The sequence below is a fragment of the Delphinapterus leucas genome, chromosome 3 (assembly GCF_059928025.1).
Source record: "Delphinapterus leucas isolate spDelLeu-1000000601 "Yukka" chromosome 3, BTC_Dleu_Yukka2, whole genome shotgun sequence".
NCBI classification, from domain to species: domain Eukaryota; kingdom Metazoa; phylum Chordata; class Mammalia; order Artiodactyla; family Monodontidae; genus Delphinapterus; species Delphinapterus leucas.
This window is the reverse complement of record NC_143131.1, coordinates 120,456,549-120,481,871: the sequence shown is the minus strand read 5'-3', so window position 1 is coordinate 120,481,871 and position 25,323 is coordinate 120,456,549. Positions and strand designations below refer to the sequence as shown.

General features: G+C 45.7%; 1 protein-coding gene across 6 annotated transcripts in view; it reads left to right on the top strand.

The window, feature by feature from the left end:
- FGF1 (fibroblast growth factor 1) overlaps positions 1 to 25,323 on the top strand; it is a 97,136-nt gene that overhangs the window by 64,880 nt on the left and 6,933 nt on the right. For 5 of the 6 annotated variants that reach the window (XM_089909432.1, XM_022589995.3, XM_089909433.1 and 2 more), the window contains 2 exons: positions 5,675 to 5,877; positions 21,073 to 24,489. In XM_089909432.1, coding sequence (XP_089765558.1) covers positions 5,675 to 5,877; positions 21,073 to 21,497 — 628 coding nt within the window. In that variant the 3' untranslated portion in view covers positions 21,498 to 24,489. Of the gene's footprint in view, positions 1 to 5,674; positions 5,878 to 21,072; positions 24,490 to 25,323 lie in introns of those variants that run through there. The other variant, XM_022589994.3, reaches the window with a different exon arrangement.

The window sequence follows — 25,323 nt, the reverse complement described above, 5'->3', positions numbered from 1 at the left end:
GAAAGGGCTTTGTCACCAGTGAGATGGGTGGGAGTGATTTCTACTCTAATCAAAGAATAGTCTCAACAAAATGATTTCTATTTGTGCTGAGTCTTGCCTTATGACCTTGTGCATGGTCAATTTCTGTAAATGCTCCATGTGTCCTTGGGAAGAACGGTGTTGACTAATTGTGGAGTGCAGGGTTCTCTTACATGGTTCATTCCATTAAACATGTTAATTGTGTATTTCGATCTTCCACATCCTTAATATTTTCTTGTCTGTTTGCTCCATCATTTATGACAGAAATGTGTTAAAATCCCCCACCGTCATTGTGAATTGGTCAACAACTTCTCCTTACGTATTTGTCAATTTTCACTTTTTATATTTTGAGACTATGTCATTAAGTATACACGTTTAGAATTTTTATATCTTTCTGTTGAACTGATCCACTCTCCATTATGCATTGATCCCTTTTATTCCTGATCATTCTTTTTGTCTTAGACCTACTTTATATGATATTAATATTGCCATACCAACTTTTAGTTTTTTGTTAACATCTGGTGTCTAGCTTTGTGTGTGTGTGTGTGTCTGTTTTTCATTCTTTTGCTTTTAACCTTTCTGTGTCATGTTTTAAATGTGTCTCTTGTAGTCAGAGTGTAGATGGATTTTTTAAAAATCCAGTAGCTAGTAAATTTAGCCCATTTACATTTATTGTGATTATAAATGTATTTGAATTTATTTCTGCCACATAATTTTGAGCAATTTTTAAAAACATTTCTATTATTTTTCTCTTTTTTCTAGATTCCTTTGGATAAGTACAATTTTATTTATTTCACCTCTTTTCCCTTATCCCTACCAGTTGCTGACTGGAATGAATGCATTTTATTTCTTTTCTTTTAGTAGTTACCCTTAACCTTTAAACATGCATACTTGACTTATCAAATTCTAAGGTTAATTAATATCTCTAAGGCAGAGTTAAGGCTTTTGGGTGATTCCATTCAAAGACACAGGATCAAAGACTTAGGGCACATTTGAGACCAAAGGTGAGATCTGTTTTACATATGCTGGGTTTGAGGACACATACCCAATTATCACCTTAACGGATGCCTACACATCTACCTTCAGTGGCTTAATATACTTTGCAAAATATCCTCCTTCATGGGTATTCTGCATTGCTTAAGCAGTGACAGGAGTTAAAAACAAAATTAAAAAAATAAACATCACTGTTTGCCTTCCTTTGATTCTTAGAACCACGTCTTCCCTTCTGACCTAGTCACCAGGGCCAAACTGAACACTAACGTGTCCTAGAAACAGCAAGCTTCACAAACATTCCTTCGATAACTGTCGATAAGCTGAGAACTGAGTCTGAAACAGTGACCTGGATTCTCTCTTACATAATGATGGCTTACCTTTGCCTCCTCCATCTTCTCTACTATGTTTGTGGCTTAAATGACGAGGGAGGAGGGGCTTAGCTAATTTCTGCCACATATGAGAGGGAAGGAAAAACTCTATTTCCATACCAACTGAAAAAATTATTTTAAATTAAGCATTCAATCGCAGCTGACCTAGAGCACATCAGGATTCAACTAGTTCAACAAAACCACTTACTTGTATCTCCTAGAGGTCAGGTCACAGTTGTAAACTTTCCAAGTAGTGTTATGAATACTGTGCCCAGTTAACCCTTCAGACAACTCTGAGGTAGGCAGGGTGGGGGTGATTAGAGGAAACATCTCGGAAGGAACAAATGACTTGCCCAGGCTCCCAGGGCCAATCTGTGTGCAGCTGGGGCTGTACAGTGTTGCTCACTCTCCCACACTGAAAAGTGACTCTTGTATTCCTGCGTGAGCGCGTACACTTAACATCCTGTCCATGTGTCAGAGCTCAGGATCTCTTCCAGAGGCTACAGCTAACAAAATATATCAGGCTTAGCATGGACGTTCCAATAGGCTTGGTGTTCCCCTCACTTTAGTGTCACTGGTAAGTCCAGAAAAATCTCCCCAGGGCCCCAAATCCCAGAGGGCTGGGTTTAGCACACCACGATGACATGGAGTCCATTGGGCTTCGTCTTTTCCATCTCCCAACACACACACAGATAACCCCTTCCCCTGACAGCCAACAAAAAGATAATACTAACCACAAGCAGGGCTTATACATTATGCTCAATGCCTGATTTCACACAGTTAATGGATTCATTTGTTAGAGCAATTTGTGAAAATCCCCAAGGGCCTGGTAAGGCTGCTGCCTAATGGTTTTATCGCGTCATATACTTCCTTCATTCCTATCGTCTAACAATACTAGATTGGCGAGGAACTCTGGACCAACCACTGCTAAAAATATAGGTAAAGTGTAAATAAAGCGAAACGGGGGGAGGGGAATTTTGTGCCTCTGCAGTTCCCTTCACCAACAAAAAGAGATTTCATTTTTTTGTATGTTTTGGCCGATTCATAATCCCACTGATACAGTCTATCGAATTCACATTGACACAAGGCTTATTTTCAGGCATCAGCAAGTCACCTTCAGGTTTCAGGTATGGATCTGAACTTAAGGGCGACGGGAGAAATCTGAAGTCAGTGCAGCCACACCATCACTGTCCCTCTTACTGGGGGGAGCAGGCAGAGATCAGAGGCATGGGCTTGTATAACCCCAGGCTGCAATGCAATCAAGGGGGAGGGGATGCCCGCCGGCCTCTGACAGAAGGCCTTTAGCTTCATGGTTTACACACACATGAATGTGAGCATCAGTATAATTCTTGGCCAGAACTGATGCCTCCAACCTCGGCCAGTCTTTTGGTGCATCTGTTCCCTGCATCCCAGTGGGATGGAAGAAAGAATGTAAATGGGTAGAGCCAAATCCATACGCAACACGTAGAAACCAACTTAATGGAGACTCCCCACGGGTGCTGGATCTAGAAGGGAGGCTGTCCTCACCACGCAATTGCTGCACAACCAGGGCTAATGGGGACCTCCATTTGAGAAAATCCAGGGACGGCAAGAAAGAAAATCCTGCCCATCTAAGATGGACAACACAAATGGCTCTTTGTACAGTGAAACGGCCACCACCACTATATGATTATTTTCTCCTATACCAAATTAAGTACTCAGTAAGTGCTTGAAAACAAAACAAAAAAAACTGATGGAACAAAAAATATGGATTATCTCTTAGCTGTAATTTAAGGAAGAAGGATCATCGTTGTATGCTAATGAGAGGTGATGGGTGAAGATGCCTATGTTTGGAAGCACTAAACTGCTTTACATTGAGGGGATCCAGAATGGAGCGGAGGAGGAAGCGGAGGGACAGGAAGATTGAAAGGCTGGGACGGAAAAGGACTGAGTACAGAGGCAATGAGAGAGAGTGAGAGAGACAGGTGGGCACAGAGGCTCAGAGGCTTGTGGATAAAGAGAGGGTTTTGGAAGAGAGAGTGAGGGTTTTGGAAGGAAATGCAAAGTGCTGTGCAAGGTGAACTCTGCAGTCTGCCCTATGAAACTGATGTATATGAAATTAATTTTCCATCTGTTATTGGACTATGTGAAAAGGGCCGGACAGAGTTTCACCATATGTGAAGGGGGTATTTGGAGTGGTCTGACTTTAAAGATAGTTTATATGGTGTATGCAAAACTCTCTCTGGGGGTCCTTGGAGGGACTTTAAACCACAGCCCTTCTGGCTGTAGACTGGGAGGGATGTACTAGACACATTAAAATGCCTAGAGCAGAGGAAACACATGGAGGCTCCCAACATGAACCCTAATTCCAAAGTCACCGGGACAAATCACCCAAATTGCTCCCTTGATTTCTGATGGAATTACCTTCTATGCAAGCAGCTCCGTGAGGCCGCTCCAAGGATGTGCGGATGGGAGTGTGAGAAATGCAGGAGGCTGGCTGGCCTTCCGTCAAGTTCACAGGGCTCCTAACACCTGGTGACTTGGGTTCTCTGGGAAATGAAGAGATGCATGGGGGCAAAAGCAGAGGCTGTGGGTTGTGACAGCCAATACCTGGGTCACACATGAGTAACTTAATGAATGATCAGGTCGTGGGGGCAGATGTATGTGCCAGGCAATGGGTAAAATCCCCACTTCTAATAACACTACTGCGGTACCAGTAAAGTCACTTCACCTTGTCATGGCGATTAAAGGCAAGTTCGGGCTTTCTTTCAACAGACCCCTTTTGAGGCTCACTTACTAGCTGTTGACCTCAGACAGGCCACTGAGCAGCTGTAAGCTTTGGTTTCACTTTATAAAAACATGAGGATAACATTAGCATCTGCCTCAAAGAATTATGGTCAGGAGGACAGGAGTTAACTTGCAGCCCACAATAGGTTAATGATGACGATGATCACTATTACAATAAGGCCACTTGATAATCAACGTGTACAATTAGCACCTACTCGCTCTTGTAAGATGAAGTTCTCATGTTGGTTTCCCAGTCTCCTCTTCGCCCCTTTCTTGTACAGTCCTTGTAGTCAGCACCAATTCATTCTCCTAAACGGTGGGGTAAGTAGATATTTTAAAAAATACTGAAGTTTATTGGCTTTGCTTTTTAGTCCTCAGCGGTGTCACGGATGCATTTTCACACTAAAAATATAAATTTGTATATAGTGGGTATATACAACATTAGAGGATTATAATAGGCAGTATGGTGGTTTCTGTGTCAACAGTAAGTTATGTCTCATTAGAAAATAATTAGGAGGAAGATGGCCTTAGTCCTAGGAACAGACTACCGTCTTCCCTGTGTGATCTGACGATATACAGGAAGCTGTGGACCCAGACAATTGCTAGCAGAACCTTCAAAATGCTCCGCCTCATAAACTGTCCTTTGGCAGTGACTGCCCTCTAAAAACCGCACTAATGGGGGCTTCCCTGGTGGCGCAGTGGTTGAGGGTTCTCCTGCCGATGCAGGGGACGCGGGTTCGTGCCCCGGTCTGGGAGGATCCCACATGCCACGGAGCGGCTGGGCCCGTGAGCCATGGCCGCTGAGCCTGCGCGTCCAGAGCCTGTGCTCCGCAATGGGAGAGGCCACAGCAGTGAGAGGCCCGCGTACCGCAAAAAAAAAACAAAAAACCACAACACCTCCACGTGCCTTCTTCTGCAGCTCTGGTTCCGTTCCCACCAGTAAACCCAGAACTGTCCTTTACAAATTAACTGTTGGCTGCCTCGGAAATGCCCCTCACCGCCACCTACCCCGCCCCCGCCTTCCCCATGGGTCTCCCATGCCCAAGCTCCCGGGGCTATCTCCATACAAGGGCCTCAGCACCTGGCCAAAACAGTGGGAGGGTGGAGGGCACAACCTCAGTGCTGGCCTCTCGGCATTTGTGGGTTTCAGCCAGACCCTGAGTGTTATTTTAGTGCAACTTCGGCGTTTAATTTGAGGATGTGTGTGGATCAGAAGGAGGAACCAAAACATTATTTTTTTTCCTCTCCGCCAAATGATCAAATTTGATGTTCTAAAAAACACACAGCCTGGTCCAGAGCTGTGTCCAATTGGGAAGTGCGACATGCCTGAAAATCCCTCCCCTACCAGGGACCATCCTTCCTTAACCACTGGCCACAGCACAGGCCTGTTTACTGTGGACAGCACCTGGGCAGTCTGTGGTTACCACCCGCCCAGGAGCCTGTGCCCTGAGGCTCTCCTTCCCTTCTTGAAAGTGCACGCTGCACCTTCGCTGGAAGAACATTCTACAGGGTTGTTTAATTTCTTACAGCCTTGAAAGCGCCATAACCAGGAGCTGCTCAGCCATGGCTGAAGGGGAAATCACAACCTTCACAGCCCTGACCGAGAAGTTTAATCTGCCTCCAGGGAATTACAAGAAGCCCAAACTCCTCTACTGTAGCAACGGGGGCCACTTCCTGAGGATCCTTCCAGATGGCACAGTGGATGGGACAAGGGACAGGAGTGACCAGCACAGTAAGCACCCATCTCACCTTTCTGGTGCCTTCCTTAGTCAAGGACGGAAGAAGGGAGGATAGCTAAAGAAGGGCTGTACCCTCTTCCCCAAGGCTCTATTCAGGCATGACACCCTCAGAGGCAGGGGGAACAAGGTGTAAAGGGTCTAGGTGTGGAAAAGGGGCAGTTGTGAAGGGTACAGCCTGCCTAAAGAGGTCCTATTTCAAGAGTTTAAGAGGACTCTCTGTTGACCTAACACAACTGCTGTGAGATCAGACTGGCTACCAATGTTCAGTTGTTCCAGATTTCTGTAACTAGCGAGAGGTCTGGTCCCCAGGGCCCTGCTCGCTCCATGACAGGAAAGGCCACATGGGGCAGGGTTGGCAAACCCCCCCCCAAAGACATGGGCTCAATTTCAAGTTAACTGACTCTCCAGGTTATCTTCCTACTGGGCTTGATTTGTGAAATCCTAGTTCATAATCGTAGTCTTACACATCATAAATTGTGCTTGCTCTCACACCTGCATATCGTGCAGATGTGTTTGGGGTAACCGGGAGGAGTGAAGTCATTCTCCAGACCTTATAGAAACCAAAGGGCAAGAGCGATTCCAGCCAAAGGCTGACTATCTCTTCCGGGCTTTCCTGCCAGCCCAGCTCCCAGATGGTGTTGATAAATGGAGGTATGACCTTGGAGAAAAGAATCTCCTCGACTATCTAAGAAACAAAATCTCTTCGCTGTGCTTTAGCACTTCCGGCGGCGGTGGTGTGTATGTTTGATGTTAGGTGTCTGGGTCCTACTGTGATGTGCTCAGGGATTCCCTGAGCACCACCAAGGCATTAGATGTTGGAGAGGAGCCATAAGTCAGATCTGGTCCCTGATAGGAGGGTCTGTAGGGTCAGACGTGTCACGCACCAAGAGAAGGAACGTGTGGATGAAATCAGGAGACACAGAATAGCACGGGTGGAAATCAAAGTTGCTGCGGGATGGCTTTAAAATGAAATGCAGAACACTGGCTTTGATGTGATGGTTTATATATCAGGTAGTCTTTCTTATTCACAGGATATGCACCAAAGGTTGCAGGCACTAAGCACTAACGGTCACCCCAGTGGCGCTCACTCTCCATCCTCAGATGCACAGGTGGTGGGGATGGAAGCCAGCGCTTACCAAACCAGGCGGCACTGTCCTGTCCTTCCCGCCCACCAAGCAGACCCTTGAGATGAGAAGCGGGAAGACTGAGGTTGGAGCTGGACTCTGCAGGGTTAGATTTTTTTAGCTTGGTTTAGATGGCTTGTCTTCAGGTGGGCCTGTTGAATGCCTTATACCCGATGCAAAACAGGTACCAGAGTGAAGCAAAAAAAAAAAGACTGCTGAGTAGGTCAAACACCTACAGAAGACGCAATGTTTACTGCAAATAAATGGACTCAGACTGCAGTCTGTTGTGTTGTGTCAGACAAGCTACACAATTCATGTGATCTGCCTCGTACAACACAAAGGGAACAAGTTGTAATTTCTCAAAGGTTTTAAACATTTCTAATAAGTCTTAGCTTTCCGAACCAACGGGGATGCTCTCTGGTCCTTAGAGTCCCAGGAGAAAAAACAACCTTGGTGATGTGTTCCACGGCATTAAGCTGTCTCTTCTGGGAAACCTTAAATTCTGAGGTAACAAGAAGCTACAATTACAATTCCAAGTACTGGAACTTCTGTACAAATGGTAGATGACTTCACTGTTAACATTACAGACTGCACTCTGGGTATGGAACTTTGGGACAACTTCTGCATAGTGCTGCGAATTCAGCTGCCTGACCTCAGATGTCAGGAGCCCTGGAGGGCAGCACACAGTAGCGTAGGAGTGTGTGTGAGGAGGTCTGCACACAAGTGATGCTGGATTAATTACTTTCCAAGTGAACTTGGGCTAGTTACTTAACCGTTCTGGCCTCACTTTTCTCACGTGTAAAATAAGAATGATATTACTTGCCTCACAGGCTCCTTGGGAGGGTTCCGTGAGATAACGCAGTGAAAGTTCTTGACACAGTCCCCTGACCCAGAGCCACAACTCAGCACATGTGGCTATTCTTGCCACCACTGTCACCACCATCACCACCACCAAGACTTCCATGTATTCAACGCGGCACATGGAGATACAGTACAACACTTAAGGACCTTGCCTAATCTCTTCTCTTCAATAACACGGCCCTCCAGGAAGGCCAAGGGCCTAGATTCAGGTTTTGATTCAAGGCCTCTCTGGCAACATTCAGAGTCGTTGCGTTGGCCCATTTACTTAGTGTAGAACTAAGAACAAGGGCCAAGGAGGACAGAAATCAAAGTCGGGTGAGTGAGCAGAAGTACATGCCCGTACCTGTCAATGCCAGGAGAACTGGATAATCCACATAGCCCCTGCAGAGTCAGGGACCCTAGATTTAGAGACAGAAACCTTGAGTTCATCTTCCTATGCTTCCACTTTCTAACTGAAGCAGCACTAGACAATTACCATTCTCTCCATTTTGCATAAAGTGCTCTGCCAAAGCAGCTTCCCATCCCCCATCCCCAAGACCCTTCCAATCATTCTCTCTTGTCTAGCAATGTAAAAGTCTCCAGTGTTCCCAGCTATCTCATCTTGGGGGAAAATACTGAGGCTCAGTTTCCTCACCTGTGCAACGGGAAGAGCAGCACTGCCTTGTGTACCTGACAAAGCTGAAAACTCTTATATGAGATCCTGCAGCCGAGAGGACTCCCTTCCTACCATGGATGCGCCCTGTAAATGTGGTTCTGTTGCCCTCTTCTGCCCAGTGATGGTACTGCCACAAGCCTTCTGAATTTCAAGTTTCTTCAGAAACAGAATCAACCTGGGCAGGCATGGAGTGGATGATCCCTGAGTGGTTGGCACAGCCTGGCGATGTCTATTCTTTGATCATTAGTTTGAGCATGACTGGAGGCCATGGTGACAAGTAGAGAGCCACACTCTAAGACTTCCTTCAGGAAGAATATTTCTAAAAGCCAATCAAATATTTAGGTAAATCTACATAAATTATGCAAGGTAGAACTGTACGCCTTCCAGCCCTACAAGGCAAAAACACAAAAAACCTACTTTCACAGGTTTTCCTTTTTTTAATTTTTTTAAACATCTTTATTGGTGTATAACTGCTTTACAATGGTGTGTTAGTTTCTGCTTTATAACAAGGTGAATCAGCTATACATATACATACATCCCACATCTCCTCCCACCCTCCCTATCCCACCCCTCTAGGTGGTCACAAAGCACCGAGCTGATCTCCCTGTGCCATGCGGCTGCTTCCCACTAGCTACATATTTTACATTTGGTAGTGTGTGTATGTCCATGCCACTCTCTCACTTTGTCCCAGCTTCCCCCTCCCCGTGTCCTCAAGCCCACTCTCTATGTCTGCGTCTTTATTCCTGTCCTGCCCCTAGGTTTTCAGAATCACTTTTTTTTTTAGATTCCATATATATGTGTTAGCATACAGTATTTGTTTTTCTCTTCCTGACTTACTTCACTCTGTATGACAGACTCTAGGTCCATTCACCTCACTACAAATAACTCAGTTTCATTTCTTTTTAGGGCTGAGTAATATTCCATTGTATATATGTGCCACATCTTCTTTATCCATTCATCTGTCGATGGACACTTAGGTTGCTTCCATGTCGTGGCTATTGTAAATAGAGCTGTAATGAACATTGTGGTACATGACTCTTTTTGAACTATGGTTTTCTTAGGGTATATGCCCAGTAGTGGGATTGCTGGGTCATATGGTAGTTCTATTTGTAGTTTTTTAAGGAACCTCCATACTGTTCTCCATAGTGGCTGTATCAATTTACATTCCCACCAACAGTGCAAGAGGGTTCCCTTTTCTCCACACCCTCTCCAGCATTTATTGTTTGTAGATGTTTTGATGATGGCCATTCTGACCGGTGTGAGGTGATACCTCATTGTAGTTTTGATTTGTATTTCTTTAATGATTAGTGATGTTGAGCATCCTTTCATGTGTTCGTTGGCAATCTGTATATCTTCTTTGGAGAAATGTCTATTTAGGTCTTCTGCCCATTTTTGGATTGGGTTGTTTGTTTTTTTGATATTGAGCTGCATGAGCTGCTTGTATATTTTGGAGATTAATCCTTTGTCAGTTGCTTCATTTGCAAATATTTTCTCCCATTCTGAGGGTTGTCTTTTTCATCTTGCTTATGGTTTCCTTTGCTGTGCAAAAGCTTTTAAGTTTCATTAGGTCCCATTTGTTTATTTTTGTTTTTATTTCCATTTCTCTAGGAGGTGGGTCAGAAAGGATCTTGCTGTGATTTATGTCATAGAGAGTTCTTCCTATGTTTTCCTCTAAGAGTTTGATAGTGTCTGGCCTTATATTTAGGTCTTTAATCCATTTTGAGTTTATTTTTGTGTATGGTGTTAGGGAGTACTCTAATTTCCCTCTTTTCCATGTAGCTGTCCAGTTTTCCCAGTACCACTTACTGAAGAGGCTGTCTTTTCTCCATTTGTACACTTTTGCCTTCTTTATCAAAGATAAGGTGACCATATGTGCATGGGTTTATCTCTGGGCTTTCTATCTTGTTCCATTGATCTATATTTCTGTTTTTGTGCCAGTACCATACTGTCTTGATTACTGTAGGTTTGTAGTATAGTTTGAAGTCCGGGAGCCTGACTCCTTCAGCTCCGTTTTTCTTTCCCAAGATTGCTTTGGCTATTCGCGATCTTTTGTGTTTCCATACAGATTGTGCAATTTTTTGTTTTAGTTCTGTGAAAAATGCCACTGGTAGTTTGATAGGGAATGCAGTGAATCTGTGGATTGCTTTGGGTAGTATAGTCATTTTCACAATGTTGATTCTTCCAATTCAAGAACATGGTATATCTCTCCATCTGTCTGTATCATCTTTAATTTCTTTCATCAGTGTCCTATAGTTTTCTGCATACAGGTCTTTGGTCTCCTTACGTAGGTCTACTCCTAGGTATTTCACTCTTTTTGTTGCAAGGGTAAATGGGAGTGTTTCCTTAATTTCTCTTTCAGACTTTTCATCGTTAGTGTATAGGAATGCAACAGATTTCTGTGCATTAATTTCGTATCCTGCAACTTTACCAAATTCATTGACTAGCTTTAGTAGTTTTCTGTTGATATATTTAGGATTCTCTATGTATAGTATCATGTCACCTGCAAACAGTGACAGTTTTACTTTTTTTTTTTTTGGCTACCTTGGGTCTTCGTTGCTGCCTGTTGGCTTTCTCTAGTTGCAGCAAGCAGGGGCTACTCTTCATTGCGGTGCCCGGGCTTCTCAATGTGGTGGCTTCTGTTGTTGTGAAGCATGGGCTCTAGGCGTGTAGGCTTCAGTAGTTGTGGCACACGGGATCTAGAGCGCAGGCTCAGTAGCTGTGGCACACGGGCTTAGTTGCTCCACGGCATATGGGATGTTCCCTGACCAGGGATCGAACCCGTGTCCCCCGCATTGACAGGCGGATTCTTAACCACTGCACCACCAGGGGAAGTCCCAGTTTTACTTCTTCTTTTACGAGTCTGAGGTCTTCTGCCAGCGTTCAGTAGGTGTTCTGTAGGAGTTGTTCCACATGTAGTTGTGTTTTTGATGTATTTGTGGGGAGGAAGGTGATCTCCACATCTTACTCCTCCATCATCTTGAAGGTCCTACCCACAGCTTTTCTTTGTCCCCAGCCAGCTGATCTGCCCTGGGCAAGATAGGGAAGTTTTCAAAAATGTGTCCTCTTCCTACCTCCAAGAGAATCAGTTTCCTAGAACCTAACACAAGGCCTTGCTTGGAGTGGTATAAACTACGATGGATGACTGTGTATGGGCTGCTGTAATGTAGACCTGAGTCAAAGGTCTCCACTGGTGGGAATTTCTGGCCTGCAGAGAAGATGTTTTTGGTTCATCCCCTTTACGATGGCTCAAATCACTGCTGTAGGAAATTAGCAATGCAGACTGTGGACGTTTGTTACTTTGCCATACCAGGAAGGCCAGGCAGGATGACAGAGGAGAGCTGCAGACTGTGAGAAGGGGCATTGGGGGCAGGGTGTGAGAAGTTTCATGCTGACTCCTAGGGCTTGACTTGGGGAGGCTAGTAAATGGTCGTGTCACCAGGAGAGGGAGGCTCCTGGAGGAGGAACAGGGACAGGGAAAGAGGACCTGATCCATCTCAGACACAGGGCGTTTGAGGAGCGCCTCGTGGACCAGGCAGCCCTCCTTGGGGTTATCACTTCACATTTACTTGTGCGATTATTTAATGGTTCTCTCCCTCACTGGGCTCCCTGAGGACGGGGACTTTGTCTCTTACAGCTCAACACTGCAAGTTGTGTGTCTAGCACATTGCCCGGCAGCTGGGATCATGCTCAAGAAATATTAATCTGATGAGTTAATGAACTGTGTTGGTGGCAGGTAAATTCAAATTCAACAATATATTCCATAAATATCTATCGAGCACCTGATATATGCCAAGCACTGCACTAGACTCTTTCATTTCCTCTTAGCCACGATCCTGTGAGGTTATTAATTATCATTCAAAACTAACTGCCCTGTGAACTAACCCTGTGAACACAGGGCCTGGCACCAGCCAGCAACTGGGAAACCTGGCACCGACCCACAGCTGCATCTTCCAGGACTCTCTCCATAGCCCACTACCACCCCCGACACCAACAGCACAGCCGTGCATCCCGCACACTGATCAAATAAACCTGCTGAATTCACAGAGTCCACTGTGTGGGTCAGGTGGGTGTAGGTGCAGGGCCCATCACTGCTGTTTACTGGTTTCCTGTCACCTCGGGGAAGCTACTTTTCCTCCACGTGCCTCAGTTTCCTCATTCTAAAAACAAGGATGGCAACAGTACCCACCCTCATAGAAAAGTAGCAATTCTAACTATGGTAGTTTGTGAAAGTGTTTGTTTAACACCCTGCCAGGCCCATGATAAGCGCTTGGAACATGGTATTTATCATCACCATCCTGAAGCTTGCTCGGCCTTCCTTACCCAACCATATGATCCTGGGAGTCTGTTGAGTTAAGCCAAATGCTACACTAGCTCCCTCCATCTCAGCGTCTCCGAGACTGTCCAGGCTTGGAGCTCTGAAGGCCTGGCATGTAGGTACCTCATGCCCAGGCGCCAGCCCCACAAGCCCTGCCCCGTCTGACCTCTCCGCACGGCAAGCTGTCTTGGGCAAAGCAAGGAGGAGCTCCATGCCTGATTCTGCTCTTCCTGCTGGAGTTCCCTCTCTGCCTAAGGGGGCCGTGACTTATTCCTGGACGGGATTCATAACTGGAACAGCAACTGAAGGATAGGAAAATGCTCACGAGCATCCCAAACCTGCAGCCCCTCCTGCGGCGCGCACCCCCTCGCCTCGCCAGGCACGTAGGAGGTTGCACGGAGAGCGGGATTACCGGCACCGCTCACCACACAAATGGAAATGTTCCTGAGCAAAGTGTGTGCCAATCAAATATTTATAAATCAAACCACATCCTAAAGGCAGTAGAGGAGTTCACTGGTCCCAGGAACCCTGCTCGGCAGCCCTTTAGAAAGGGCAGGCTCCTTCCCTGCAGTGAATCCCTCCCGCCCCTAGTTCTGGGGGCAGTCCGGACTCCGGTTCTGCTACCACTCGGCACCTAATGGTGAAGGCACTGTGCTCCCCATCAGCCTGGGCCAAAAGTGAAAACAGCTTTTCAGAGGACCATGGTGGGCAGAGCCGGGCCAGACTGTCAGGCATCAGAAAGAGGGGCTAGTGTTCAGGCAGGAACGCTCTCCCCAGCGGGATGCCATGCCGAAGGCCTCCCTCCCTCTCCTCCCCACCGCTCCCTTATCTGCTTATACAGAAGGGGGTTTTCCAGATAAACTTTTTTTTAACTATCACACAGTCCACGGACTATATCAAAATTTCCCAGGCACCTTTTTCAGACCCTAAAGGGGAAGCAGACACCTTCACACATTCTAAGAAAAGTCTTTTTCGTGTGTGTGTGTGTGTGTGTGTGTGTGTGCCTATTCTAAACCACTGGAACTTTTTTCTTCCACAAACTCCATTTTATTTCTTCTCCGTCTTTCTCTAATGTTTTACGGCGCCCGGCTTGTGGCTACATTTTAATTATAAATGCCACTGACATAAAACAACCTCATGGAGTTCTGAATGAGGGTGACCTCATTTTGGGTAAACACGGCAAAGGACGGGAAGTCTCCAACCCAGAATAAACCAGGCATGTAATCTCTCTTGGCCTCTCTCTGGAGAGCAGAGGTGGAACGCAGGCCTCTTTTAAAGGCCACGGAGGAACGTGCTGCAGAAGCAGAACCCCCGCCTGCAGACGTTCATCCTCCTGAATGCACCAGCTGTAACCTTATCTTTAAAAATTCCTAGGGCAGGACAGGAAGATACTAGGATGGTGCCCAAGGCTCATGTCTCTTGCCACTGGCAGGCTCCTAACTCCTGTTCTTTCTTTCTATCCTTGGAAAGTAAGCGATCATGTGTCTTACTGTGAATCAACTACTATTGATAGCTAATGGAAGGGTCTGAGGAGCAGAAGAGAAAGCCGGAGATACCGGCTTATATTTCCTCAGGAAAAAAAGGAAGAACATCTAGTCGGGGACCAGCATATCCACTCAAAGCCCTGGATTCCTCCTCACGTAGGTTCCCCTAAGTAAAGACGCATGAAGGCATCCAAAGGATGAGGGTCCAAAGGATGAAGCAGGAGCAGGGTCTGCAAAGGCGATTTGGTACATTTCAGTTATTTGACATTTACTTTTGCTACATCAGCTCTTTCCAAACCAGCACACCCTAATGCATTCCTAGAAACGGAGCAGGATTGGATTCCACTGGGGACACTATGGTTATGAATCCACCAGGCAAACGCCTCCAGCCTTCCTGCAGTGCTTTATAAATTTGAATTTCTCTAAGAAACTTGTATCTATCACTGGAGTACCTTTATTAAAACTGCTTTCTGGGCTTCCCTGGTGGCGCAGTGGTTGAGAGTCCGCCTGCCGATGCAGGGGACGCAGGTTCGTGCCCCGGTCCGGGAAGATCCCACATGCCGCGGAGCGGCTGGGCCCGTGAGCCACGGCCGCTGAACCTGCGCGTCCGGAGCCTGTGCTCCGCAACAGGAGAGGCCACAACAGTGAGTGGCCCGTGTACCGAAAAAAAAAAAACCAACTGCTTTCCATTTCTTCTGCTAAGTCAAAAGTCGCTGTCCGCATTTCAGAACTAGGGAACACTGAGTTCCCATAGAGCTAAATGATTTGTTTCGTTTTTCAAAAAGTACTCGCTCCTTCATCCTTGGGATGCTACAGAGCCACTGACCTTCCCGCTCATAGAGAGCAAGTCCTAAATTCCCTGTATGGGGGGGAAGAGAGGCTCCCGCTCTGTGCGCTGGGTGCTAACCTGGTGGAAGGTGCTGGAAGAAGAAAATGAACAGAGCAGGTGTGGCTTTAGTGGCCCTTCACCAGCTTTCCTGGTTCCCTGTCTGCCCTTAAGAAGACGCACCTTTTGCAGATACCTATGTTCAGGTCTACATGGTACCTGAGGTCAAGCCTGCACTGGGTCATAGAGCACGGCAGGGGTCAGCAGCAGCAAGAAACTGAGTGTCTGCCCACCAACCAAGAACCAGGCTTTACACATCAACTACCCACCCCCCACCCCCCAAAAGTACGAAAACATCAGCAGCCCCATCACCCAAAGTTAACCACTGTTATCACCTGGCTGTTCTTACCTCAGAACTGTGTCTTCAAAGAAATGAAGAGTTACGATGAAGGGAAAGTTCCTTCCACTCCCCTCCCCAGCCTCAATCCTGCTCATCCTCCCCAGAGCAGCCACTGCTATGCATTTGGTCTGAATCGAGCGCACATTTTTATCTTTTACTCCCTATCTATTCATGAGCTATGCGCATTGTTTTATGTTTTTTACAAAAATTTCATCAAGGATTTACCATAAATAGTCTTTTGCAATTTGCTTTCTTTCACTGCACATTATTTTCTGCTGTTCTTTGAAAGGGAAAACAGAGAGAGAGAAAAAAGAGAGTTTTTGTTGTAGTTGCACTTTTGTTTGCTTTTAGCTCAAAAACAAGTGGGGTTTTTGCTACGGTGCTGCTTGATCACTCTGGGTCGTCTGTACCCCTAACTGGGTGTCAGCCCCTGAAGGCAGGGACCTTGCCGGCACTGAGCACAGTGCCCAGCACACGATGGCCGGTGCATGAAAACGTGGTGACTGGGTGGCTTTCCCTGAGCCCCCTGCTTGCTCCAGGAGGGAGGAGCTGCTGCTCCCACCCAGGCTGTTGGCCAGGCCCTCCCTCTCTTTCTGAGCCCCCCTCTCTCACTCGCTCTCCTTCCCACCCCCGAGCAGCAGCCGCGGGAGGATGTAGGTTTGGAAAACTGGAATGAAGTCACACTAGGGAGTTGGACACCTAGTCAGTTACACGAGCAACGCGCTGGGTGTTACTCCTTCCTGCCAGCTCTGCTTGCAGAAGGATATATGCTTAAGAAACTCAGCCAGAAAGAAATCCAGTGAAAATGAGCTATGAAACTTGGACATCCTGGAGAAATAATATTTACAGAGGAAACTCTTGAGACGAACTCTCAACAGTGCCACAGCCCTGGTGTTGGGGCTCAGGGCCGAGGACTGAGTCGTGTGCCAGGCAGCCCTGCTTCATGTTTACCTCCGTGGGGCGTTTACACAGCCAAGACGGGACTCCTCAGACAGCAAAGTCAACCCTACTTAGCCCCACAGAGAGACAAACGGGCACTATTTAAGGCATAGGACAGAAATGGACTAGAGAATGAAAAGCTTTAAAAAAACCTCTTCCTTGGTGATAATGATGTGTCAGTGTAGGTTCATCAGTTATAACAACTGTATCACTCTGGTGGGGGATGATGAGAATGCAGGGGAGAAGGCGTGTGGTAAATTTCTACACCTGCCCCTTATTTTTGCTGTGAACCCCAAACTGCTCAACAAAATAACGTCCGTTTAAGAAGATTTTCCTGGATTACCCAAAAGGACTTGCCCTTTAGGACTCTTGTTGCACCTATAATGCGTCTGACTAAATACCTGCTTATATGGATGGTAGGTGGAAAAAAAAGTCCCAGGCAACTAACATCACTCAATTCTACGGCTATGAAATGGGATCCTGGATGGTCATCTGCCAGCTGGTACACGTCTGACCTTGAACACAAGGGGGACCGAGGAGGGAAGTGAATATGGCTTGATTTGGACCCATCTCCCTGATAACTGGAGCTCAAGGTATTGTACGAAAGAGAGGAAAAAGTAGGATACCTGAAATAGGTGAGCCTGGGTTCTGGTCATGGTTGTGCCCCTGATTATAAGTATGATGTTTGGTAAAACATGCGCTTACCAAACTTCAGTCTCCTTACCCGTGGGACAGAGCCAGCGCCACCTTCCTCCAGGGATGCCATGAAGAGTGATGAAGTCACCTAAACACAGTGAAAATGGCAGTAATCGTACTGGACACTTCCAGGCGTCAGGTCATTAAACCCCACAATTCCACGAAGCAGATACTATCATTACAGATAAGGAAATAGAGGTAAATACCATGCCCAATCATCACGCAGCTAATACACAGCCAAGCCAAAATCTGAATTCACGCAGTTTGCTTCTGGAGCCCAAACTCTTTTGTTGACTCTTTATATCAAGATAGAAACTAGCATGATGCCTGGCACATAGTAGGTAATCAGTAAACGATTATTCCCTTCCTTTGGTCTCTCTTAAATATACAGGATTATGATGGGAAATTGATACAAAATACATTTGAAAGTTCTCTGAAAACCGTGAAGTCCAATGAAAATACAGAGCATTAAAAAAAACTTATTGAGATAAATTCACACACCTTACAATTCACCCATTTAAAGTATGCAATTCAGTGGTTTTTTTACATTCAGAGATTTGTGCAACCATCTCTATAATCAACTTTCATCACCCCCAAAAGAAACCCTATACCTCTTAACCACAGTTTCCCCTTCTCTCTGCAAGCCCCTCCTCAGCCCCTGGCTACCACTAACCTACTTCCTGTCTCTATGGGTTTGCCTACTCTGGACATTTCTTTTAAATGGAATCATACGATATGTGGTCCTTTGCGAGTGGCTTCTTCACTTAGCATGTTTTCAAGGGTCAGCCATGTTTTTGTGAGTGGCTTCTTCACTTAGCATGTTTTCAAGGTTCAGCCATGTTGCAGCATGCATCGGTACTTTGTTCCTTTTTATGGCCAAATAATACTCTGTTGTATACAGCATTGTTATTAAATGTATTTACATGATTCCTAGACTGTTAGAGCTGGAAAAACTCTAGAGACTGAATCCAAACCACTCCCATTTTACTAACAAGGAGACTGTAGCCTGAAGGTTAAACAGCCTAGCCAAGGTCACCCTGCTGGTCAGTGGCAGAGCCCAGCCTTGACCCTTACAACTCTCAACTTGGCCCCATCCTACTTCACTCCACAAAGCATTATTGGAAACAATTCAAAACGCGCAGCTTACTGATGATGGGCCAACAGAATCATCTCTGCAACGATCAGCCTAACATCATTCGTTCAGCAAATGCATACTGTCTGTACCCGGAGCACAGGGCACAATGGGAGGCACTGGAGACTGAAGGAGGAACAGGATAGCTAAGATTCCTGCCCTTTCTCCCAAGTGTGCAGTCCCCTGGGGAGGTAGAAATTAATGAGTAAAGCCCTAAACGATAAAAATAAGTGCACACTGTACAAAATGCCATGAAGGAAACAAACAGGGACCGAGAAAGACAATGATGCAGGGACTAGGGTGGCAGGGGTCCTGGCTGAAAGGACTTGCTGTGCAGAGCGTGGAGGGTCACTTGGGTGGGGAAGCCCTCTCTGAGGAGGGAGTTTTAGGCTGAGGCCAGAAGGAAAAGGACCATCTTTGTGAATATTAGGGGAGAGGAGATACCAGACAGAGGGCAGAGCGTGTGCCAAGAGCCTTAGGCAGGAGGGAGCTCGGGGTGGGGCAATGACTCAGGGAGCAAGTGGTGTGACCTGAGGCTGGAGAGGGGAGGCCTCTGGTCTGTGCTCTCATGCCTACCTCTCAGAGCTAAGCGGAGTTAGCAAGACCGGTGGGAAAGGAGATTGTGGCTTCCGCTTTCCTTCCTGTGAATTAAATAAACGCCACTTGCCAGAGGAGGCCCTGAGTTTCTGTGGATAAGACTTCCAAGGAAAAGAGAACTGCATCTTCAATACGGGTGATGTAACTATGTATCACCCTTAGGATGAATCATAAGATAAGGGAAAAAGAGGGAAATGAGAAAATACAGACATATTAATAAGGAAGTGGTGAAATGATTATGGTACAGCCACATAATGGAACACAATTCAACTGGCAAAAAGAAGGTGACTACTGAAGTGGAAAGATTTCCAGTCAGTTGTTAAGCGAAAAACACAAGGTGTAGAACTGTATGGTATTTCACCATTTGCTTAGGAGAAAAAAAAAAAAAAAAGGCAGGAGGGATAACATCTCTCTAGAAGGATATATTCAAAATATGTCTCAGGGGGCTTCCCTGGTGGCGCAGTAGTGGTTGAGAGTCCGCCTGCCGATGCAGGGGACACGGTTTTGTGCCCCGGTCCGGGAAGATCCCACATGCCACGGAGTGGCTGGGCCCGTGAGCCATGGCCGCTGAGCCTGCGCGTCCGGAGCCTGTGCTCCGCAACTGGAGAGGCCACAGCAGTGAGAGGCCCGCGTACCGCAAAAAAAAAAAAAAAAAAAATGTCTCAGAGGAGTTTACTTGTTTGTCTCTGTCTCCCCAGGAGAACGTGCCCCAGAGGAAGGGCAAGGATCCTGACTGTCCTGTAGCCCCATCAGTTGGGAGTGGGAGGCTGGAAGGTCTGAGAGAAGACATTCACCATCTCCTCTTCTATGTTTCCAAGTCTGAAACATGGGAATATATTTCTGATTCTAAGAAATTAAGTGAAAACAAGGGGTCTAGAGGTGCCAACCGAAACCCTGTATTCCTTCTAGCCCCCCTTGCGCCTCAAACTTTGACAAAGTCAACACTTAGAGGGGTCAGCTGACTCCAAGAGAACTACTGGGTGCTCACTGGTCCCCAGTCTAGATTTCACTCCTTATCATAACAATGGCTATGACCAAAGAAATTTTCCAGAAGAATCCAGAATTCATTTCAATTCCCAAATGGGAACCATCAAATCACCTCTCTCCAGAGTCACTCCAGGGAGGATGAACAAATGAATAATTATCAAGTGGGACTCCAGTGAGGTATCCAGCAGTGAGCAAGGCACCATGGGAGTATCAGTCAGTATAAATGGAAAGAAGGCAACTCAGGGTATCTCAGTCCTCGCCCTCAACTTCAATGTCTCTCAACCTCGGCACTATTGACTTTTTGAGCTGAATAATTCCTTGATGAGAAGGGCTTGCCTGGGTGCTGTAGGATATTTATTTAGCACCATCCCTGGCTTCTACTCACTACATGCCAGTAGCACCATCCCACCCCAGCTGGGAAAACCAAAAATGTCTCCAGACATGGCTAACTGTCCCCTCTAGAACAAAATCATCCCCAGGTAAGAAGCACTATTCCCATCCCAGGTGGCTGCTTCATTCTCCCTTTCAAACGCCAGGGTTTCCCCTCTGCCTGTATCCCAGTGGGGTTGCCACAGAGGTTGGGGGTTGACTGAACTTCATTGTGGGTGAGTTACCTGAGTTTCTTATGTGCCAAGCAATCTAACTTCCTGGGAACCTCTTCTATCTGGGAAAGTAACACTATCAGATTTTGAAAAATAACAATCTGTCCACGAGAAGCTCCCACACCAGGAAGGCCCGGGCCATAAAAAGGTACCCTTGCCAAAGCAGGTTGATAACTGAAACTGAACACCCTCAGGCTGGCCGGTTGCTGACTCTATGATCCCCCCAAGATCACTGGGATGATGGAGCCGGGGAAGTGAATGCTGTTTCCTCCTGTGACCATGCCCTGTAAAGTGCACGTGGGGTCACGTTGTAACGAACAAGGCAGATGGGTGGGCGAGCCCGCCACCATCTCTCCTTCCCTCGAGAACATGATTCCCAATGGACAGCTTTCTTTGGAGGGCAAAGAAAAAGGAACTGTATTTCTATGTTTTGATTAATTTGAGGCTCATCCTTGAGGGCTCTGTGAGATGAATGAGCAGAATTTTCCGTGGCTAACTGTCTTGGCCGCCAGGCCCTATCGGCAAAAGCTTAGTGTTTATTTACTTTTGCTCGTGTTATTTTTATTTCAGTTCAGCTGCAGCTCAGTGCGGAAAGCGTGGGGGAGGTGTATATAAAGAGTACGGAGACTGGCCAGTACTTGGCCATGGACACCGACGGGCTTTTGTACGGCTCAGTAAGTATGAGGCTGACATGCTTCCAGACTCGGCCAAGGTTTGAGGTTTCCAGAAATCTTGTTACATGGAGTGATGCAAACTATAAAGCGTCAATTAGTCTCTGTTTGTTATTTTTTCCAGCAGGATTCCCACCCTCCACCCTGCCTTATTTTAGGCACAAACATAAAAGAGTTTCTTGCGGGATTCTCTCAAAATACTCCAACGTATTATCACAGAGACAAAGAGAAAAAACATTGATTGAAATTTTAGTAACTCATCCAGTCACTCGCTCCAGAATACCCAATCCCACTTCATTATTTCATTCCAAAAATGTTTCTTGAGCATCTACCATGGGCTATATAGGTGTGTCTCTTAAGGCTTTTTACAAAAATTGCAGAGCCCAGACTCTAGCAGTTGATATTTCATGCATAAAACTTTGAAAATAGCCCTTTTATTCTGGAAGCGTCACCTAAAAGGATAAAAAGTTTAATAACTTGGGCTTCCCTGGTGGCGCAGTGGTTGGGAGTCCGCCTGCCGATGCAGGGGACACAGGTTCGTGCCCCGGTCCGGGAGGATCCCACATGCCGCGGAGCGGCTGGGCCCGTGAGCCATGGCCACTGAGCCTGTGCGTCCGGAGCCTGTGCTCCGCAACGGGAGAGACCACAACAGTGAGAGGCCCGCGTACCGCAAAAAAAAAAAGAAAAAGAAAGTTTGATAACTTAATTCAACAAACATTGAGCAAACGCCTCCTGTTGTCCAAGTACAGTTGGGTACTGAGAGGGTGCAAAGGTGAATAAGCCACATCCTTGCCCTGGAGAAGCAAAGTCCAAGGGTTTATTCAGTAGCTAAAATCCTGCTGCATCTCCTGCTCCATCTCTCTCCTAGTTAATGCTTTATATATGTTTGACTCGGTACATATTGATCTTTGTGAGTAAAGAAGAGAATAGGGTCAATCTGATTTTGTCCCCATTGGTATCTCTGGTAAACGATTTGAATGGAAAGAGAGCTGAAGCCAATGGCTGCAGGTTTTGAAAATATTTCTGGATTTCAATGATCCTTTCTCTGTAGCCTAACAACTGAACATTAAGGCTTCACCAAACCCCCTTCTTCCCTTTTATGAAAGATGTCTACCAAAAGGCAGCCAGTAGGTGGGATTTTAGTTTGGGGCTCCCTTTAACTTACATCAAATCGCCAAGTGGCAACGGGCAAAGGAAACTCTCTCTTGAAGCTGTAATCTCAGCCAGAGTTTGGGATGGGAACACAGGTTCATTTTTTTTTCATGCTGCCCACTAGGGCTCAGGAGATGAGACCATCAGAGGAACAGGTAGTTCCTGCAGGCTGTTTGCTGAAATATGGATTGATTTGGACAACTTGAAAGGGTTTGGAGCTAGGCAGTGACTGGTACATAGGGAGTAGACTTTTTTTTTCAGGCAGGCCTTCCAATCAGCAATAAAATCAACAGGCCAATCAATCATTCAATCTCAGACTCATAAATGAATCTCATGCCTCTGCCACTTTGGCAAGTTACTCACCTGCTCTGTACCTTGTGTGAAACGAGGACAGTAATGGATAATTACCGCATGCTTACATACTTAAGAAGAGTCAGAGAGACAACGCACAGAACCCGCCCACTGGTGTAGCAATGGCAGCTGTAAGGCAGTCGATTTACAAATCCCTTACCCTCATTATTTCTTGCATTATGTGTTACAGTTTTATGGCTTTTCCTCCTTTAAATCAATTCTGATGTTTATTATAACCTTCTCTTACTTGTATAAAAATTTGATAAAGACTCCCCTAAATCCAGATACGTCTAGGCTCCCCCTTCTCCCACCATAGTCCTGGACATCACTGATTCACCTGAAATATTCATAGGGTGATATTAATATATTATGCCTAAGAATTTTTATATTCCCCCATTGATAAAGATAAGTTCCCCCATTGATAAAGATAAGTTCTAAAATATCTCAGGCTCTGCCTCATGCTCTTAACCAATTTTAGGTATTCATCTATCCTGATACAAATTCATGTGTGTGGAAAGGGCATATTTATTTAAAAAAAATAAGTCTGAAAGGCTCTAAAACATTAATATATTTATCTTTGGGAGTGGGGTACATGGCTGATCTTATAATATATGAATGCCTTTCTGAATTTTCCAAATTTTTTACAGTTGGTATCTGTCACCTATGTAATTGGGAAAAAGCACGCTAAATATAAAAAAGAAGTTAATTAAAACAATAGGCATGAATCAACTCTTAATCCCCGGGCCCGTGGCATTGCACGAAGTGCACAGTAGGCACTGACAAATCCTGGTTGGGGCACAGATAGAGCATCTCCAATTTGGCCTGCTGACTCAGCCTGTGACTCAGCCATTCTGTGTGTCAACCGCTCTAGTGTAACAGACACATCAGGTGGGGGACGTGGCCGCCCCGAGCTTCGTCACAGAGCACAGGCCTGACGCCCACTGAGCCGTGTCATGGGGTGAGTCCTCCCTTGCAGGAGAGTGGGCAACCCACCCAGGTCCAAAACCGCCTACCTCCTCCCACCCTTGACAACGTGCATCGAACAATAATGTCTGGATGAGTTCCTCTAGAGGCAACAGAGTCACCTAATTAAATATTACGTCTATGTCCCATCTTGTTCCAAAATGATCTGAAGTGTCTCACCCAGTTGTCACTGCACTAGACTACAGATGAAAAAGGGGCAGAATACTTCCTGTTATGTAGTTCCTTACTAAACAAAGGTAACTTTTTTGAATACTTTATATGAACTCAAGAATCAGATTACATTCATCACCTAGCTGGTGTGCACCTATTATTTGCAAAGTTCTTTGTCTTGGGGGAGACACAAGGCTGACAAGATTCCATCTCTTCCCTCAGTAGGACTGACAGTCTAACAGACAAACATGCCACAAATAGAGAATAAACAATAGGACTGGAAACCACCAGAAAGGGACTCACCAACCACTATATGGGTGAAGAGGTAATACAGAGATCCCATGACTTGGAATTGGAGCAAAGTCCATACACAGCATATGTATTTTAATACTCCTGTTTATATCCAAATATAATAAATGTATTCTAAAATCTTGACAAACAGAAAGGGCAAAGAACTGGGATTCCTCCCACTCTAACAGATGAATTTTAGTAAAACAGTAACTGTTGGTACATATTTTCAATGTAATTGCACTATTTAATATGTTTTAACTATCTATCCAACTTAATAAATTTACATTTGCATTGGATCCCACTGTATGGATGTACCGCTATCCACTTAACCAATCACCTTTCCATGGGTATTTACGTTGTTTCCAATATGTCACCATTATAGCCAATACTTCAAAGAACATCCTTGAAAATACCACTATCTCATAAGCGTCAGTTCCTAGAAGTGAAATCCCTGAGTCAAGGGTAATGCATATTTTAAATTTTGATACATATTGCCAAAGTCCCCTCACAAAGTTTCCACCAACTTATCTCACCAACAGTGTCTGACAGTGACTATTTCCCACACTCTGCCCCATACTAAGACTTGTAAATCTTTTTGCTTTTTGCAGATATTATAGCCAACATGTTAAATCATTTTTGAATTTGCATCTTCTTGCTAGTGAGATTAAATATGTTTTCATAGGTTTATCACCCTTTTTTTTTTTTTTTTTTTTTTTGCGGTACGCGGGCCTCTCACTGTTGTGGCCTCTCCCATTGCGGAGCACAGGCTCCGGACGCGCAGGCTCAGCGGCCATGGCTCGCGGGCCCAGCCGCTCTGTGGCATGTGGGATCCTCCCAGACCGGGGCACGAACCATGTCCCCTGCATCGGCAGGTGGACTCTCAACCACTGCGCCACCAGGGAAGCCCTTATCACCCATTTTTAAAACAGCAGACATAGTATGCCATTTTGATAATACCCTAAGTTTCTATCGATATGGCCCTATCTATGTCTCTCTGTGTGCTCATACATAAAGAGGTACAGAAGGACGTTCATCAACTGTTAATAGGTGCCTATATCTGGGTGGGTGCGCTTTGTGGTGATTTTTTCTTTTTTCTTTCTTTTTTTAAAGTAAAGTTGTGATTTTCGTTTTTACAAGTACCATTCTTTTGATAAGTAGCAAAAAAAAAAAAAAATCTATTCTCACTGAAAAAAAAAAATCCTTTAAGCTCCAGGACGTGTTT